Source organism: Pinus tabuliformis, chromosome 2_2, assembly GCF_031772625.1.
Source record: "Pinus tabuliformis cultivar Carrire ecotype Pingquan chromosome 2_2, CPIR1, whole genome shotgun sequence".
In the NCBI taxonomy this organism is placed as follows: Eukaryota; Viridiplantae; Streptophyta; class Pinopsida; order Pinales; family Pinaceae; genus Pinus; species Pinus tabuliformis.
Window position 1 is genome coordinate 70,638,485 of NC_142300.1, and position 19,560 is coordinate 70,658,044.

Sequence of the window (19,560 nt, forward strand, 5' to 3'; positions counted from 1 at the left end):
AATCTTTGTTCTAAAAAGTATTTAAGGCTATCATGATCCGTTTTTACCTTGAAGTGTCTTCCCATTAGGTAGGGTCGCCATTTCTTAAGTGCATGGAGTATTGCCAACATTTCCTTCTCATAAATAGCTTTTCTTAGAAACTTTCCCTTGATTGGACGACTTTCAAAAGCAATGGGTCTTTCATCTTGCATTAGAACAGCACCAATTCCATTTCCTGAAGCATCACATTCCACAATAAAGGTTTTTGTGAAGTCCGGTGTAGCTAAGACCGGTGCTTGGCACATTGCCTCTTTAAGATGTTCAAAGGCCTTTGTTGCTTCCGGAGTCCATGAAAATGCATCTTTCTTCAATAATGTCATTAGAGGTGCTGCTATTCTCCCATAATTCTTAACAAACTTGCGATAATACCCTGTCAACCCAAGAAATCCGCGCAAATGCTTTATGGATGTGGGGATTTTCCATTCCTTAATGGCTTTAATTTTGGTAGGGTCTACCTTAACTCCTTCATGAGATACAATATGACCCAAATACTCCACCTCCTGGACTCCAAAGAAACATTTGGATCTTTTGGCATATAATTGTTTCTCCTCCAATAGTTGTGGCACCTTGTCAACATGTTCAACATGATCCTTCCAAGACTTGTTGTAGATAAGTATATCATCAAAAAATACTAACACAAATTTTCTAAGGAATGGTTTGAAAATTGAATTCATCAAACCTTGAAATGTTGAAGGTGCATTGGTAAGGCCAAAAGGCATGACCAAAAATTCATAATGACCCTCATGAGTTATAAATTCCGTTTTCGGAATGTCTTCAATCTTGATTCTGATTTGATGATATCCTGAACGAAGATCCAACTTGGTGAAGTAAATTGATCCATGCAATTCATCCAGTAATTCATCAATGATAGGAATGGGGAACTTATCTTTAATAGTGAGCTTGTTAAGCTCCCTATAATCCGGACACATGCGCCATGATCCATATTTCTTGTGCACCAATACTACTGGAGCAGAGAAAGAACTTTGACTCGGTTGAATTATACCAGCCTCTAGCATTTCTGCAACCATACGTTCAATTTCACTTTTTTGGACATAGGGATATCTGTACGGCCTGATGTTTGGAGGAACACTTCCTGGAATTAGATGAATATCATGATCATGATCACGCATAGGTGGGAGACCTTTGGGAGTCTCAAATAACTTAGAATGATTGTCCAAGACTTTTTGGAGATCTGGAGAAATAGATGATTCTAATGTGGAAACATCTAGCGAACATAATTGTGCAATTACACCCCTTTGCTCCTTTTTTAGAAGCTTTGTCATACCATTAGAGCTGATTATCTTTCCTGGTTTCCCTGCAATACCCCTTAATTCAACTTCCTTTCCTTCCATAGAAAATTTGATGAAAATTTCTTGAAAATTAAAAGCTATTGTACCCAAGGATTGTAGCCATTGGACTCCTAGTACAACATCAGCACCTCCCATTGGAATGGAAAGCATTAGGCTAGTCAATACATATTCTCCCATGGATAGCTTGATATTATGGCACTTTCCAGAGCAATTTATTGTTCCTCCATTTGAAATCATCACTTGACACTCTGGTGTTGGATATAGGAAGCAATTCAATTCTTTTGCTACCCTACAATGAACAAAATTGTGGGTGCTTCCTGAATCAATCAACACTATCACCTTTTTCTTCTTGATTTGTCCTTCTATCTTGATGGTTTGAGGAGTGGTAATTCCTACCAATGCATTACAAGATATGGTTGGATTTATTTGTTCTTCATCTAGGCTTTGTTCCTGGAGCATATCCTGTTCTTTTGACCTTTCTTGCTCCTTTTCTTCTTCCTCTTCACAATCTATGTAGAATAATTTCTTCTCAGCACACTTATGACCTTTAGTGTATTTGCTATCACAACTATAACAAAGCCCTTTTTCTCTTTTTTCTTCCAATTGTTGTGGTGTCAACCTTATAGGTTGTGGAAGACTAGGGGCAACTACACTTCCGTCTTTATAGTTGTGAGTGGTATGCTTCCTGGTTGCCATAATTTTGCTTTCCATTTTTCTTGCTAACCTGAATGCCTTCTCTAATGAATCAGGTTCCCAAAGTCGAACATAATGTTGGATATTATCTTTTAAAGACCCTATGAACACATCAATCCTATGTTGCTCTGGAATATCTTTTACCCTTATGTTCAATTTTTGGAACTCCTCAATGTGCTCCATTATTGAACCCTTTTGCTTGAGACTTATCCATTGGCTAAAAAAAGTGTTGCTTTTTGTATCCTCATAATGTGCTATCAATTCTTCCGTAAAAATTGCCCAAGTGATAAATTGTTTACTAGAGCAAAGCCATTGATACCATACAAACTGATTTGGTTCCAAATATAAAGTTGCCATACGTACCTTTTGTGTGTTTTGCACATTATTGAGATCGAAGAACTGCTCCATCTGTAATATCCATGTGGCGGGATCCTTGCCATCAAACTTCCTCATATCGATTTTTGGAATATGGTGGGTCTTCGATCCAACATTAGATTCTATGGAATCATGATTAACATTTCTTTTGTTCACATCATGAGTTTCCTTTACAACCTTTTCACCATTAGTAAGTATTTCTTGTAGAAAGTTTGTCAAATCTGTCTTCAAATCTGCCATGTCTGTCTTCAAATTTGTCCTCAAATATGTCTTCAGATCATCCATCTTAGCTTCCATGCCCTTTATCTTAGATTCCATGCCATTTATCTTAGCATCTGTTAGCTTTTGTGAGCGTGACATTTGTTGCACTTGTTCTTGTAATTTTGATATATCATGTAGCATTTCTTCCTCTTCTTCATGAGTCATGCTAGAGCTTTCAGGTTCCTTACTAGGTGTTTGCATTTTCTTTCCTCGGGGCATCAGTTACCGATAATAATGCTTTACTATGCCCTTTGAATTCCTTCAAACCAAGCTTATGCAAAAATTAAAAAAAAAAACTACACACCTTTTTCTACTTTGTAGAAGCCTGATATTGAATCTGATGTACCTATGTAATTTCAAATCATCTAGTTCTGAAATTGTGACCTGTAGTAGCCTTCTATGTCCTCTTTCCAATGCCACTAGTCTGATCCAAATTGGATTCTCCAAGAAAGAGTTATACACAATCTCCCGCAGTGACCTGATTATAGACTAGTTCAGTAGAGCGAACTTGTATGAAGTTCCACATGTCACTGTTTCAACCTTTGACACTGAAAAATATATAAAAGAAAACTACAATCCGTCCTGTTTCTGTACCTTCTTACGAAATTTCAATCCGATGCTCAGAAAGAAAGTTATGACGTTTTTCCCTAGGTCGCTTGTTTTGAGTGTAATTCAGGAGTCTGCAAAAAGACCAACTTCCTCAGATCATATCTCCGAAAATATTGTGCAAAAAGCTTTAAAATTTTGACCCAAGGTTCAACGCGATTTCTTCTCAAATGAGTTTTTTTTTTGACTTCTGAAACGTCACAGAAACAAAGTTATAGCGAAAAATCCACGATGACCTGTTTGGAGCAGCGAAACCCTAGAATCCAAAGCTCTGATACCAAATGTTATGAAACCAGCTCAAGAAAAGATAGAAAAGATAGATCAACGCCTTAGAATTCAACCTCTTCGAGGGGGAAACCTCCTTTACATTACATAAATGAACAATTCTTGGATGATACAAATGACAAAACCTCCTTTCTATATATAGGAGTCTAAGGAGTCACAATATAATCCAGTCGACCTAACAATAATAATATAAAGCCACAAAAATAACAATAGAGGGATTATATGGGGGCAATGGGGGCACAAAAATATAAATAAGGGGTATAACTACAATAGTAATGGGGTAATCACTAGTATTATAGGGACCCAATAGGCTGATATAATAAAAACTTTAAATAAGGACTTAACATTTGAAAAGCCCTTAAAATATATTAGAGAGATTTTATGGACCAATATCATTAATTCCATTAATGACATTTGGTCTTCTATTCAGATTATATTTGAACAAATTGATTTAATGAAACTAGTTGCAGAAGCTATATAAAAGACCAGAGAATAATTGGGGGAGAAACCTAAAGAGGCCATCCAACTAATCAATTTCTTGAATAGCCAAAGCAGGTAAAAACTAGAGCAAAAGGATATAGAAGACCGAACTGGTACCATCCTTGAAATAAAGAGAGTTCTAACCAAAAAGAACTTGATGCTTAACCTGGAAAGAAGATGTCAAAGTATCCAAGAAGACATTTACGAGCTTATGATAAAATATAACATTCTGAGAGAGAAAGGACTTCCAAATTTATTGGTCATAAACGACAAGAAGATGAAGCATGAAGACTACATTGACATACTGCACAAACAGGCCAGAAATCAAGCTAGTTCTTCAACAGTGAAAATAGTACCCACAGGAAAAGTGGTATATGATGGCTTAGAAAAACTTTTCTATATTGAGCATGAAGTGAAACACTTGTTCACAACTCAACCCAATATTGCAAAGCACACTCAGGCTGATGAAATATATAGAAAATTGATCAGGATGAAGATACCCAATGAATACTGGTGGGTTGATATGATCGTAGTCCTGTAACTTACTGTGGTAACTCTAAGGTAAATGAAAATATTCACTAAGGTAAAGTCTGGTAAACAGGTAAAGAGTATCAGTAGGGAAAAGTAAACAGGAATCCAACACACAATTACCAAAGCAATAGCAAGAGGCAAATTCGAGATTCAACCTCCAGCTCTTCCATGAATAAAGGGACAGCAACAATCAATTTTACATCTCTCTCTATAATTTTGTAAAAGATATTTTGTATTCCCTAAAATAAATCTCATGTAGTTATGAGATATTTTGACATAATTTTTGTATAAATACATCTCCATTGAAAGTATTGAGGGTGGATTCTATAACATCTCTGTAAGTATATGCTGTAAAGTTAATAAAGTTGTTGTAATCAAATCTGGATTTTTGTTCGAAAGGGAATGAAAGTTGAGGACATTTCATCAAATTTTCGTGCAGTCTAATTGCAAATAAGTATTCTATCCTTGTGATTTTATGTTTTTTCTATATGTTTCAATGTTTCATGAATCTGAAATCTAAATGGTAAAATAGTCAAAGTATATCAGAATTAGCATTATTGCTCTCTGCTATCAACAATATACCATTTATATGTTTTCTTCTAAACTATTTCGTTAAAGGAATTCTTAACTGCTCCTCTATCCCTGTAGTTTTCTCTAATAAGTCCTCGGTATAGGATTCTTAATTGCCGTATACTGGTTGACCTATCTTCCTTTCCTCTTTCTAATCCTAACTTGACGATTCTTGATCGCCCTTTTGGTTTGAGTAGAAAATTAATCCATTCAAGCACCAATGTTTTTTGTTTACTCTTCTATCCTGCTTGTTGAAATCCTACCTCAGCAATTTGACTTATTCCAGTGAACTATCCCTGTTTGACTCCCTAGCCCATGGCCTAAAAGCCTAGTTTTCCCATTTGTTTCAAAACTCCACCATTCTCAAACAAAACAACCTCCTCAAACATTTATAACTAGCCTAAAATCTCTCAAACAAAGCTAAATCATAAAGAGAGAACCCTCTCTGAGTACAGATTGGCTAGATTCTGTACTTAAAAGACTGGTTTTTGGTTACCTTGGATTCTTTCCTTCTTCCAATAACTTCAAAAGAAAATATGAGTGATAACACATCTGATGAACTATCTCCCATGTAGCTTCATTGAGCCTAAAGTGCTTCCACTACAATTTAACCTTCTTGAGTGCTCTGTTTCGAAGAACAAGATGTTTCCGTTGCAATATGTATTGGGGTTATAGTTGGAATTCTCCCTCTTACTCCACCTGCAACACAAACCAACCAAAAACATGATCAACATCCTTTACAAATATTTTAAGTAATGAAACATGACAAACGTCATGGACTTTCATTGCCAAAGGTAGTGCAAGTTTGCAGGTCACTGGTCCAATCCTCTCAAGGATCTCAAAAGGCTCACAATATAGTGGTGCCAACTTGGCACATGATCCAATCCTCAAGGAGCTCTTCTTGAGCTTGATGTGAAAATACACATGCTCCCCAACCTGAATCTCCATAATACCATGTGTTTGTCTACATAAATTTTCTTCATGTCCTGTCTTGCTTTTAGACTCTTCTTTATAACCTGAATTTTTTGTTCCATGTCTACCAACTTGTTTGGTCCAATAAGTACCATGTTCAGTGGATCACTCCAGTTCATGGGAGTGTTACAACTCTTCCCATACAGTGCCTCAAATAGACTCATCCTAAATGACTCATGATAATTGTTGTTGTAACCATACTCAACCAATGGAATGTACTCCTTCCATCTCATCTACTGATGCATGACATACATCCTCAACATATCCTCGAGTATCCTATTCACCCTCTCTTTTTTTTCATCTGTCTATGGATGATAAGTTGTGCTAAAGGCCAAATTTTTCCCCAATGCTGCAAACAACGCCTTCCAAAAGTTGGAAGTGAACTTGGCATCCCTGTCCAACACAATGTTCTTTGGAACATAATGCAATATCACAATCTCCCTAATGAAGACTTTTTCTACCTCACTAGCTGAATAAGTAGTCTTTATTGGAATGAAATGAGCTATACTTTTCAGCCTATCTACCATAACCATGATAGAATCATGTTTCCTCGATGTCCTCAAAAGACCTGTAATGAAATCCATGGAAATGATATCCCATTTCCACTATGGAATCGAAATATGTTGAAGCAATCCACCTGGATTCTTACACTCTCCTTTGACCTTATGACAATCCAAACATCTCACCACAATCTCTACCACTTCCTTCTTCATATTCGGCCAATAGTAGAACTTATTAATTGTTGTGAACAAATTATAATATCTTGGGTGATCTAAATATGGTTTTACATAAAACTCCCTCAAGATAAACTTCTTAATTTCATTGTCAACTAGCACATAGATCATGTCCCTAAATCTCACCAAGCCATCTATTGTAAGATGATAATCCACATCTTGATTACCAGTACCATGCTGTAAATTGTGCATAAGCTCCTTGTACCTGTCATCTTGTTGTCCTCCCTATAAGATATGATCCTGTAAATCTATCCCATATGAGCTCACTGCTGCAACACGGTTCAACTGCACTTTCCTGCTGAGAGCATATGCAGCCATGTTCTCCTTTCCCGTAATTTACCTAATCTAAAAGTCAAAATAACTAAGAGTAGCCAATCATCTGGCTTGCCTACTGTTAGATTCAGCTTGTCAAAAAAATATCTCCACCCACTCCACCCACTGTGATTTCTCATCAACACAAGCCTCCTTCCAAGAAGATAATGTCTCCACATCTTCAAGGCATGAATAATAATTTCCAACTAAAGGTCATGAGTCACGTAGTTCTCCTCGTGCTCATGCAGTTTCCTAGACTGATAGCATATCACTTGTCCCTCCCACATCAAGTCTCTACCAAGTCCTCTCTTGAAAGCATTTGTCAACAACTGCTTCAACTACTAAAAACTAGTTGCATACGCCCTTGTCCATTCAAACCCCTTACCTTTCCTCTACAATAATGTAATAGGATATGTAATGCATGAAAAGTTCCTAATGACCCTCTTATAGTAATATGCTAAGCCCATGAATGATTTGACTTCCTCCACATTTCTTGGAGTTTCTGACTCCATGATAGCTTTTATCTTTTCCAGGTCTACTACTATGCCATTCTTGGAAACAACATGTCCCAACTAGTGTACTTATATCTAAAATAAACTGCACTTGCTAAGCCTTGCATACAATTGATGCTCTCTGTTGACCACTTTATGTGAACGACCCCATAGTAGTACACCCTTTTTGTCACAAAAGGGATCTGTCTATTCAAGTGTTCACATCATTCTGATTTCATCATCAACGAGAAATTTGTTAAATATGTAAATCGATTATGCATGGTTATAATGGTTGTCTCACTGATTCATCTGTGTCTTTAGACACAAATGATCGATAAAGTTGCTCCCTCCAACCTCACCCCAAAGCTAGGGTGGATTTTTTTGTCAATATATTAAGTGATTCCTAATGTTTTTTATTGAGTCCTTGTAAAATTAATTTGGGAATCGTCCTAGCTAGTTGGCTAGATTATTTTATTACATATTACTTGGTCTACTACATCGTATTTTGAGTCGCAGAAGTGGGTACATATTTGAAGGTCTATAATGAATCCTTGTTCCCCCTTCATGTATTAAATTGTAATACCTTCATGTAAAAATTATTTAGTGCATGGTCCCTCATAATTAGACACCATGATTAAATATTAGAGCGTTGGAAAATTTATTAATCCCCTCATCAGTCAATTAATTAAATTTTCTGGCAAAATTAAATTAAAATCTTAAGCCAGAAATTTAATTAATTTTGTGTCCTAGGTAAAACTAAATTCTCAAAAGGTAAAATTCGTGGGTTTTGGAAGAATTAATTTTTTAGAGGTCCCCGACCAAGGGAATATTGAATGAATCAAGAAAATTTGGACCGTTGGGCCTTGGTGATTAAGTCAAATTCATTTTTTTTAGAGAATTAACTCAAAATAATTAATTTTGAGTTAATTAAAAACCAATTAAATAAAAATTTTGATTTTTCCTCAAAAAATAAATAATTTCAACGATGATGATTAAAGGTTAATTAAATCTTTATGAATGATCAAGATTAATTTGACAGGGATCAAGCCAACTAGTCGTTGCAGAATTTATCTATAAATTAGAGTTTGGTGTCAGTCTATTCCATCAGATCTTGGAATCGTGTACTAAAATATCAAAGCTCTCTTGTAATATTTATGGAATATAATGCAAATGTATTTGGGTTTCGATTTATAATGGTGTTCCTCTTCTCGAATTTATGGTAATATGGTTTTAGTTTTTTATGCTGATTATTATTTGAAATTTGTCAAATAGCTCTTGTTGAATAATTTGTGCATAGGTTCCTTGTTTAGTTTATTGGATCTAGGGTAACATTTCTAATTGGATTGAATTAGCAGGTATCTCTAGTTCTTGAAAATTATATTGTTATTTTATTTCTCTAATTGATCTGATAGTTGGATCTAGTGTTTGCAGAAGGTCATTCAAATTTAGTTGATCGTTTGGGGATAGTCCTCGGTTGGACCAATCGACTCTCAAAGAATAATTTCTGAAGAGCCTACTTGATCAAAGCCTCGGGATTTATCTAACAATCTATTTTTCTGCAAGGTGTTTCTGGGCTAGTACCTCATTAAAAATTTTAAATATATTTTATAACTTGTGAAAAATTAATAGATATGGCTAGGAAGAGCCTTAGATCTATATATCTAGAAGCAGAGTTGGACTCATACTCCTTAGATCTGATAGATCTATAATTCATTTGTATAGATTTGTAATTATCTTGTATAGATCTGAGATTTTTTTTATTTGGGTCTTAGGGTTTTATTTATTTTTTTGTATATATTGGGATCTGGTTATTTTTGTTTTCTATTTTGTGGGTGTGGATCTGAAGGAAAATTTTAATTTGGAGCCAGCTCTAGACCCTGGAGGGTAAGACTAGCCTCAACAAAAATTAGAAACGAAGATTATTCATAGAAATTCTTTTTAAGGGTTTCAAATTTAAATCTAAGGATTTCATAAGTTTTTTTGAGAACAAATTTGAAGAAGAAGTATAACAGTTTAACATATAAATTTTCTGGGAATTTTTTTAAGGTTTTTAGGCTAGCATTTGCTGCCTTGAAACCCTTCAAATCTCACTGTTAAGCCCTTTTTATTTTTCCTTTCTTTTTCTCTGTTGCATTTTTTTCTCATCTCTTTTCCAAATCACAACCCTCTTCCAGATGTGTTTCTTCCCTCCTTTCTCTGCTTCCCCTCTTCCTCATGTGGCCCTATCTCATTTATTTTCTCTCTCTATCTACATCCTCTTCCTCCCTACATCTCAGCTCCTTTCCCTGGCATGGTCCTAGCTCGACCTTTCTCCTAGATTCCAGAGCTTCTCTCCCTCTGCGCGTCCATTTCCTCTCTGTATACGCGTCCCTTTCCCTTGTTGCCCTCTACAAAATTAAAATCTCCCTCTCTGCATTTATATATCCCTTCAATCCCTGTAGTTCTTCCTTACTTCCCTATCTCCCTCATCTCCTCCGCTGTCGTCTCCCCGTCGCGTTTGCCCATCCGTTCGTCCCTTGTCGTGGCTCCTCTTCCTAGTTGCTCTGTCAACCTGCGTTGCTTCCTCAGCGTGAGCTCTTAACCCTAGCACCTTTCTTCTTTCCTCTCTCGACTTTTTCTTAATCACTCATCCAAACCTTTATGATTTTCGATACCAAATAAATCTTTTTTAGTGTGGTTTTGACGTTTAAAAAGAATTAAATCTAAAAAAAATCATAATTTTTAGGTTAATGCTTTAAAATTTCAAATTAAAAAATTTATGTGGCCTTTGGCCCATTAAAATTTAATAAAGTAATCCTTTTTTATTTTTCACATTTTCCTTTTTAAAGAATTTTAGTTTCCTCTAGAAACTTTATCACATTAAATTTGCGAAAGAGTAATATAAATTTTTAATCTAAGGTTCCTTTTTTGGGTTTTTTGTGTTAAGGGTTTGGGACTTTAAATCTTTAAAAAAGATTGTGGTAAAAAATTAAATTTCTTTTATAGTCAAGGCACATTTAACCTTTTTTCTAATATCGCTAAGGTTTGACTATAGGAGGAAATTTTTTGGGTTTGGGTTACCTAAAAAAAATCATTTTAATTCCAGAATTGCTTGAAGTGTTTAGCATTTGAATTTCATGGTTTTTCATGGTAATTAATTTTTGAAATTTATGTGCTTAAGTCCTTTGCATGCTAAATTTCATGATCATTGACATTAGATTTTAACTATATTTAATCTCTCTAAGTGTGGGTTTATTTATTTGAATTATTGGATATTTATTGCATATTAAATTTTGAGAATTTTTCAAGTTATTGCTAAATACTCTTTCATAGAATTGTGGTAAATTTCATATCTTTTGTTTCCTAAATTGAGTATTTTTTAGCATCTATATAATTGGCATTATCATGAGGGTGATATTGAAGAATTGTGAGGAAGTTTTTGTTCTCTTTGAGCTTAAATTGCATTCAAAATAATTTAGATAAATTTAAGTGATAATCTTGTGATTTAATTGGGCATTATATTGTGATATTTTAAGAATATTGCTAAGAAATTTATCTAGTGAAGTGCATTTTTATTAAGGGCTTTGGCAAATATATCAGAGATAAATCGTGATATAAGTGCTTTCAATCCCTAAATCTAGCTTCATCTTTGATGCATGAGCATCCGGACTTAGCCAACAATGTGGTTGTTTGTTCACATGTTGTGGCTAAATGAGTTGAATTTCATTGACCTAAGTGGTCAAAAGTCAGTTGTAGTAGAGAGGGTTGGATCTCTCGAAAATGATCTTTACTTCATCATTGTACTAATTAGCGAATTGTATTATTTTTAGACTAAGGGATAAGTTGTTAGCATAGGTATGTAACAAAGCTTAAGAATAGAAATTTGATTGTTAGATTGATTAAAATAGAGATCAAGTTGTTAATGCGGTTAGAATAGGATTTGGCTCATAAAAGAGAAAATAATGTCATGGAGAAGGATTAGTTGAGATGATAGAGAATGGAGTGAGTAAGCGAGGTTTTGAGCGATAGATGGGTTTGGAGGTTGAGACATAGGTCAAATAAAACTACTGTAATTGAGCTGAGAGGGCTAAGACTTGTAATTCCTATTTTATTGAATAATTAAACGTGTGGTGTTGTGTGTTAATTCTAGTGCAGAAGTTCATTTGTGTCTGTGTATCGGCGTTCTGGACCCTCAACAAGTATTTCCTCTATTTTAACGTTTTATTTATAAACTGCAGACTTTATGTGTTTTATCGTAAATTGCTTCCAGTTCGTGTTTAAAGTGAATATTGAGATTAAACACTAAACCTTTGTTTAAGTGCTTTATTAAAGTTTTGATTTATGCACGTGGTAGTATTTGGGAAAACCATAAGTGGTATCTTGTGTGCCTTTCAAGTGGTAAGTGGTTATATTTCGAGTCTACACGATTAACTTTAGAGATCGACACGTAGCAGACAGAGGAGAGAGAAAATGACTTTTCTCACATGCCTCTGAAGTGATAGCAACCGTGCTAGAGTCTGCGCGAGATGGTGCGATAATCGTTGGATCAGACAGAGTAAATCAACGGTGGAAAATCAACGGGCTAGTTAGTAATCAGGGAAAAGTAAACCACGTATAGAATCTGTTTAATGTAATTGATTGGTTATAAAGTAACCATTAGTCTATTTTTAGACTATCACCTTATTTCATCAACCTTCTGCATCATTTTGGTATCAGAGCATAGAGATTGAGTTGACTACAGTAAACATGCCACCGAGGAGAGGAGCTGGCATAGGTCAAGGAAGACCTAAAGAAAATGCAGATTTGTTGGAGGAGATCCAGAATCTGTGTACAAGAATGGACAAAATGGAGGCTACTCAGAGGAGAGCACCTGATGAAGGAGTTGTCAGTGCTAGAGAAGCATCTTCTGAGGAAGAAGAACAGGAGGAAAATGAGACTACCAAAGTTATAAAGATGTTGGCTAAAGTAGGTGGAAAACCAAGGGTAGAAATTCCTATGTATGAAGGGAGTCTCAATGCAAAAGATTTGATGAATTGGATCAGTGCATTGGACAAATATTTTGACTATGAGGAGTTTGATGATAAAAATAAGGTGAAATTTGCAGTTACCAGATTGAAGGGTCATGAATCTATTTTTTGGGATGAACTACAAACATCCAAAACAAGGAAAAGAAAGTCCAAGATCAAGCAATGGGATAAAATGGTGAGTATAATGAAAGCTAAAGTAATGCCAAAAGATTATCAGTTAAATCTTTTCAAATAGTTACAAAATTTAAGGCAAAAAGGAATGTTTGCCAAGGAATATACATTTGAGTTTTATAGGTTGAGTATTAGAGCAAGACATGTAGAGGATGACATGGAGAAGGTAGCCAAATACATCAATGGATTGAGATATGACATATAGGATGAGATCATCTTGCTGAGTCTGAAGACAATTGAAGATGCCTATCAAGTAGGTTTGAAGGTAGAAGAGAAGATGTTGAGGAAACAAAATTAGAGGAATGGAGGGAAAAGTTAAGTAAGAGGTAGAGGAACTTCCAGACCAAGGTTTCAACAACATCAAAGTGAAGCTGGAATTTCAAGTGGTAGACCACCACAGAGAGGAGACTTTAATAGAGGGAGATTTGCACCCAGAGGAAGAGGAGGAGGTTGAGGAAGAGATATTTGGTGTTATACATGTGGACAATGGGAACATGGATCATGGGACTGTCCTCGTAATAAAGAAACAAGTTAGAGGAATGTGAATGTGGCTAAGGCAAAGGAAGAAAAACCTCAAATTGTAGACAAGGAAGAATCCCTTGAAGTAGGAGAATCCTTGTTGTTGAAAAGGGTATTCCTTAAGGCAGAGAAGGAGACTGGAGAACTAGCTCAGAGAAAGAGTTTATTCAAAACTACAGGCAAATCCAAAGGAAAATGTTGTAAAGTGATAATTGACAGTGGAAACACTGATAACCTTGTTTCAAAAGAAATGGTAAACACGCTGGGATTAGTGAAGATAGTACACCCTACTGCTTACAAAGTGTCATGGTTGCAAAAAGGACATCATATTATTGTGGCAGAATAATGCAAGGTAGAGATATAGATTGGTACTTATAAAGATGTGATATCGTGTGATGTAATGCCAATGGATGTATGCCATGTATTGTTGGGAATACCTTGGCAGTTTGATAGGAAAGCTATTCATGATGGGAGAGGAAATACTTACACTCTAGAGAAAGATGAAAATAAACATACATTGCTGCCATTGAAGGATGAAGCTCACAAAGGAACAACTGGAAATAGTGTTATGCTAATGAGTGGAAAGGAGCTGTTGCAAGAGGGTGGAAAAGATGAAGAAATGTATTTTGTTGTCATAGGGAGACCTAAGGTAATTTTGACTTCCACAAACTTAGATGATTTACCTGAAGAAATCAAAACTTTGTTGAATGATTTTTCTCATATTATTGTGGATGAGTTGCCAAATGCATTGCCACCAATCAGGAGTATTAGTGATTATAGAAATTTTGTAAACTCTTTACAAATATATCTCTAAGACCATGTAGAAAATTTGACTGTATATTAACCCGATAATGCAATATACCAAAGCAAAATACTATAAATTACTTCTACTATCAATTTGTGGAAGCTTAAAATTGAGAAATATCAACCTAAACACATATAACCAAAAGAAGAAGAATCAATGCACATGAAACACAGAAAATACTCAGGGGAAAGCCTCAGCTAAAAAATTCCATTATATGTATTATCATACAAGATAGAAATACGTCAAGATTATACAAAGCCTTAGCTCTCACAACTAGCCAGCTCAGTACAATCCTCTTGGATGCTCATAGGAAAACTTAGCTTCTCACAAACCTTATCCTCTGTCCTCCAAGCTCCTATTTCCTTACGGAGTTTCTCCTGGGTGATCCTCCTGTTACCAAGTGGAAGACTGATCACACACACTGATCCTACACCTTGTTAGAACTATGCAATCCTCCTGTGCATTAATCCTTTTGCATGCATGAGTTTACTTTATAGGAGAAAACATGTAACTAATAGTACATTGTCCTTGACATTTAGCTCAACTGGGTCTTTCTCATAATAGACATCCATGAGTTTCTAATGAGGGAATCTTCAGTTACCTAGAGTACAATGGTTGAGTGCATGCATGCATCAACTGACTGATAACTCACAATTAGTTCCTCAAACAGTTTAGAACTAATTTAACTGGACTTAACTCAGTAAACTGACCTAACTAATTACAACTCAAATATAACTCAATCTTATCTCGTTAATTAAGGGATAATCTCCTTAATTTAAGGGATAATTGTTGCATGATTGCATAAAGACTTCTAACTTGAATTTCTCCAACTAATTAATCCATAATGAATTAATTAATTAATTCCAAGCAGCTAGTGAGACTAAATTTGATTTTAATTGAAAATTTTAATTCAAGGACAAATTAAAATTAGAATTTCTGGATTCTATTTTTATCATTTATTGTTGCTATTTTCAACACTCCCTCTCAACAAGAAAGGAATCCAACTCGATCCCAATCCTGAACCTTTGGAATGTTCTGTATGCAACACTACTCTCTAGTGTTGTTGCTCCAACAAACTCTAGAAACAAAAAAATCCAAACTGAATTAGTATGACGCATCTGTCATCAAAGTCTCTGACTGCTATTGCCTCTGCCAACTGAAAACTTTGCACTTGTGATGACTCTGCTTTTCTGCACTATTGTCAATCCTTCTTTATGCTATTTAGTATTTGGCTGCTATAGCCTCTGTCACTTTGATCTCTGACTGCATCAATCCCAATGATTCCTCCTGCTACTATGTACTTTGGGCTCCCATAGCAACGTACGATCCATGAGATAAAACCTCTCAATGGACCCTGCCCAATTTCAGCCTTCATGGGACTATCACTTCACATCGCCCCACCTCACACCTGGAGGTATGGCTACATGTGATCCCTCTTCCCACTTGGATCAAAATTACCCCCTAATGGAGGTATTTGTGTGAGTGGATCTCTTCAATCGGTCTCCTCTCTCCTTCTCCAATTGTGGCTCCTCCACAATTGTCTGAGACTTCCTCTGGGACTGCATGTTGAGATTTAATTTACTCTCCCTCTCAACCACCAAGTCTCTAAAATTTTCCTTGCTCCTCAAGTCTTTGCATGCATCTTGAACCTCAATAGCATACAGGTTCTTGACTCATGAACCAATCTGTTTCACCTGTTTCATGGTGATGTGTCTAAGGAAAACCTTTTCCTTATTGAAGACAACATCGTATCCTTTGTCCTCCAACATCGTGATCGATACCAAGTTCTTCTCCAGTCTAGGCACACACTTCACATCTATCAAGGTGATAAAATCTCCATGCTCCCTCTCAAAAGCAACTATGCCCACTCCTAAAACACTATACCTTCCATCGTCACCCATCTCTATGTGCATCTTGAGGTCTTTCTCCTCCAAGGTACTAAATAAGCTTTTATCACCAGTCATGTGGAATGAGGCTCCACTATCATGATACCAACCACAACCCATCATCGATGACACCATGCATGCGATGAGGGTAAAGTCCATTTCGAACTGAGAGGCTAATGCTTCACCTTCCGATCCATCCGAGGATCCCTTCTTGGACTTCTTCTATGGGAAATTAGTCACATAATGACCCATCTCGTGAAAATTAAAGCATCTCACTTTAGACTTGTCAACCTTCTTCCCTCCATGAGAAGAATTCTATTTGTAATGGGAATCCTTCCCCTTCTGTTTCCTTGCCCCTTACTTACTGAGGTCAGATTTTCTTCATCATCATCCCTGGATGAAGAGCCATCTCAAGTCTCCTCCTAATCTCCTCCTGCATGAGATTCAATCATAGTCATTCCCAATCCGATAGTTTCTCCCTTCCATTCATAGAGTCTTGTTAGCTATTCCAACTCTTTGGAATACCAAGGAGAGCAAGGCTCACCATATCATCATCGGCAGTAGTTATTCCCACACTTCCAAGTTCATCTCTGCAGGTGGTGATCTGGTTCAGATATGTGGAAATAGTATAGTCGTTCTCCATCTTGATTCTTTGAAGCTTATCCTTGAGTGCTAATTTCCTTTAGTCACTACTGTTTTGGTAAAGGTCCTTAAATGTCTTCCACATTGAATATGGAGTATCCTTCCCATGGAGACTCGAGACAATATGGTCTCGAACTCCCTCAAGGATGATCTGCCTCGCCCTCGCCACACACTTCTTCCACTTAGCCAACTCTTATGCATTAGTTGAACTTGGCTTTGGGATTTATTGATCAATGAAATCCTTCAAGTTGTTGTCTTCTAATAAAGCCTCCATGCGATCTTTCCATGCTATGTAATTCAAGCTGCCTTCCAAGGCATACTTGAGTCTCAAGCCAAAGAATTCCATTGGCCAACCTTGAAGTACGATAAGATTTTGATTTGCACCTGCAACCCCGAACTTCAAACTTTGAATTCTCTTCTCTGTATACTGTTCACAACTTCAATAAACTTAGCTCTGATACCATGTCAAAATTCTACAAATTCTCTACAAATCTATCTCTAAGACCATGTAGAAAATCTGACTATAGATTAACCCGATAATGTAATATACCAAAGAAAAATACTATAATCTACTTCTACTATCAATTTATGGAAGATTAAAATTGAGCAGGATCGAGCTGAACACATATAACGAAAAGAAGAATCAATGCAGATGAAATAGAGAAAATACTTAGGGGAAAGCCTCAACTAAAAAATTCCACTATCTGTATTGTCATACAAGGTGGAAATACATCAATATTATACAAATCCTTAGCTCTCACAATTAGTCAGCTCTCACTACAATCCTCCTGGATGCTCACAGGCAAACTTGGCTTCTCACAAGCCTTCTCCTCTACCCTCCAAGCTCCTATTTCCTTGTGCAGTTTCTCTTGGGTGATCGTCCTGTTACCAAGTGGAAGACTGATCACTCACAATTATCCTACACCCTGTCAAAATTGCGCAATCCTCTTGTGCATTAATCCTTCTACATGCATGAGTTTCCTTTATAGGAGAAAACATGCAACTGATAGTACACTGTCCTTAACATTTAGCTCAACTGGGTCTTTCTCAGAATAGACATGCATGAGTTTCTGATGAGGGAATCTTCAATTATCTGGAGTACACTAGTTGAGTGCATGCATGCATCAACTTTTGATAACTCACAATTAGTTCCTCAAACAGTTTGGAACTAATTTAATTGGACTTAACTCAGTAAACTAATCTAACTAATTACAACTCAAATATAACTCAATGTTATCTCCTTAATTAAGGGATAATATCCTTAATTTAAGGGATAATTGTTGCATGACTGCAGAAAGATTTCTAACTTGAATTTCTCCAACTGATTAATCCATAATGAATGAATTAATTAATTCCAAGTAGCTGGTGAGTCTAAATTCGATTTTAATTCACAATTTTAATTCAAGGACAAATTAAAATTGGAATTTCTGGATTCTATTTTTATCATTTCTTGTTGCTATTTTCAACAGTCATCATATTGACCTAATACCAAGAGAAAGTTTTACAAACAAAGAAAAATACAAATTAACTCCTTAAGAGAATGCAGAAGTTGGAATACAAGTTCAAGAACTGATGGCTAAGGGACTAATTAGAGAAAGTCTTAGTCCATGTGTAGTACCAATAGTTCTCAATCCAAAGAAAGGAGGTGAATGGCATATGTGTACTGATTATAGTGCCATAAACAAGATCACTATCAAGTATAGATTTCCTTTACCATGCATGGATGATTTCATGGATTGTTTGAGTGGGTCAAATTATTTTACTAAAATAGATCTGAAGAGTGGATATCATCAAATAATAATTAGAGAAGGAGATGAATGGAAGACTGCATTTAAAACAAACAATGGTTTGTATGAGTGGTTAGTGATGCCTTTTGGACTCACTAATGCACCTAGCACATTCATGAGATTGATGAATGAAGTCTTGAATGAATATGCAAGCAAGTTTATTATTGTTTATCTTGATGATATTCTAGTTTTTAGTAGAAGCAAAGAAGAACATCTGGAGAATCTTAAGTTGGTTTTAAGAACTCTGCAGAAAGAGAAACTACTCATAAATTTGAAGGAATGTAGTTTCATGAAAGAAGAATTAATTTACTTGGGATTTGTAGTTTCTAAATAAGGTTTGAAAATGAATCTAGAGAAATTCCAAGCAATTTGGAACTCGCCTATTCCAAGGAATATATTTGAGGTAAGAAGCTTTCATGGTCTTACAAGTTTTTATAGGAAATTTATCAGAGGTTTTAGTGAGATTTGTGCACCAATTCTTCAAACAGGAAAGGATACTAATCAGCCATTCAAGTGGACAGAAGCAGTAGATAGAAATTTTGAGTTGCTAAAGAAGAAAATCACAGATAAGCTAGTTTTAGCTTTACCTAATTTTGAAAAAGTATTTCAAGTTGAAACAGATGCTAGTGGAGTTGCAATTGGAGCAGTTTTGAGTCAGGAACAGATACCAATAGCATAGTTTAGTGAGAAACTAAATGAAGCTAAGAAGAAGTATTCTTCTTATGATAAATAATTTTATGCTATTGTAAAAGCTTTAAAAAAATGGAGACATTATTTTCTACCAAAGGAGTTTATATTGTATTCTGACAATCATGCATTACAGTTCATAAACAACTAGCCAATATTGAACCATAAACATGCCAAGTGGGTAGAGTTTCTATGAAGCTTTACTTTTGTGATCAAACATACCAGTGGTAAGTTGAACAAGGTCCTTGATGCTTTCAGTGGGGTAAATTTCATTGTGCAAGAATTAAGAGTTGGCATTGTAGGATTTGAAGAAATGGTTGATATGTATAAAGATGATGCAGATTTCAAATATATTTATGCAGTTGTACAAAATCTAATAGTTCATAATAGAAGCCAGT

The 19,560-nt window shown here is 35.8% G+C and overlaps 1 protein-coding gene across 1 annotated transcript in view; it reads left to right on the top strand.

The window, feature by feature from the left end:
• Positions 1-12,384: 12,384 nt before the first annotated feature.
• Positions 12,385-19,560, top strand: part of LOC149191497 (RNA-binding KH domain-containing protein RCF3-like) — a 67,714-nt gene continuing 60,538 nt past the window's right edge. Inside the window, exon 1 of the mRNA XM_089406665.1 lies at positions 12,385-12,603. Coding sequence (XP_089262791.1) covers positions 12,385-12,603 — 219 coding nt within the window. The remainder of the gene's footprint in view (positions 12,604-19,560) is intronic.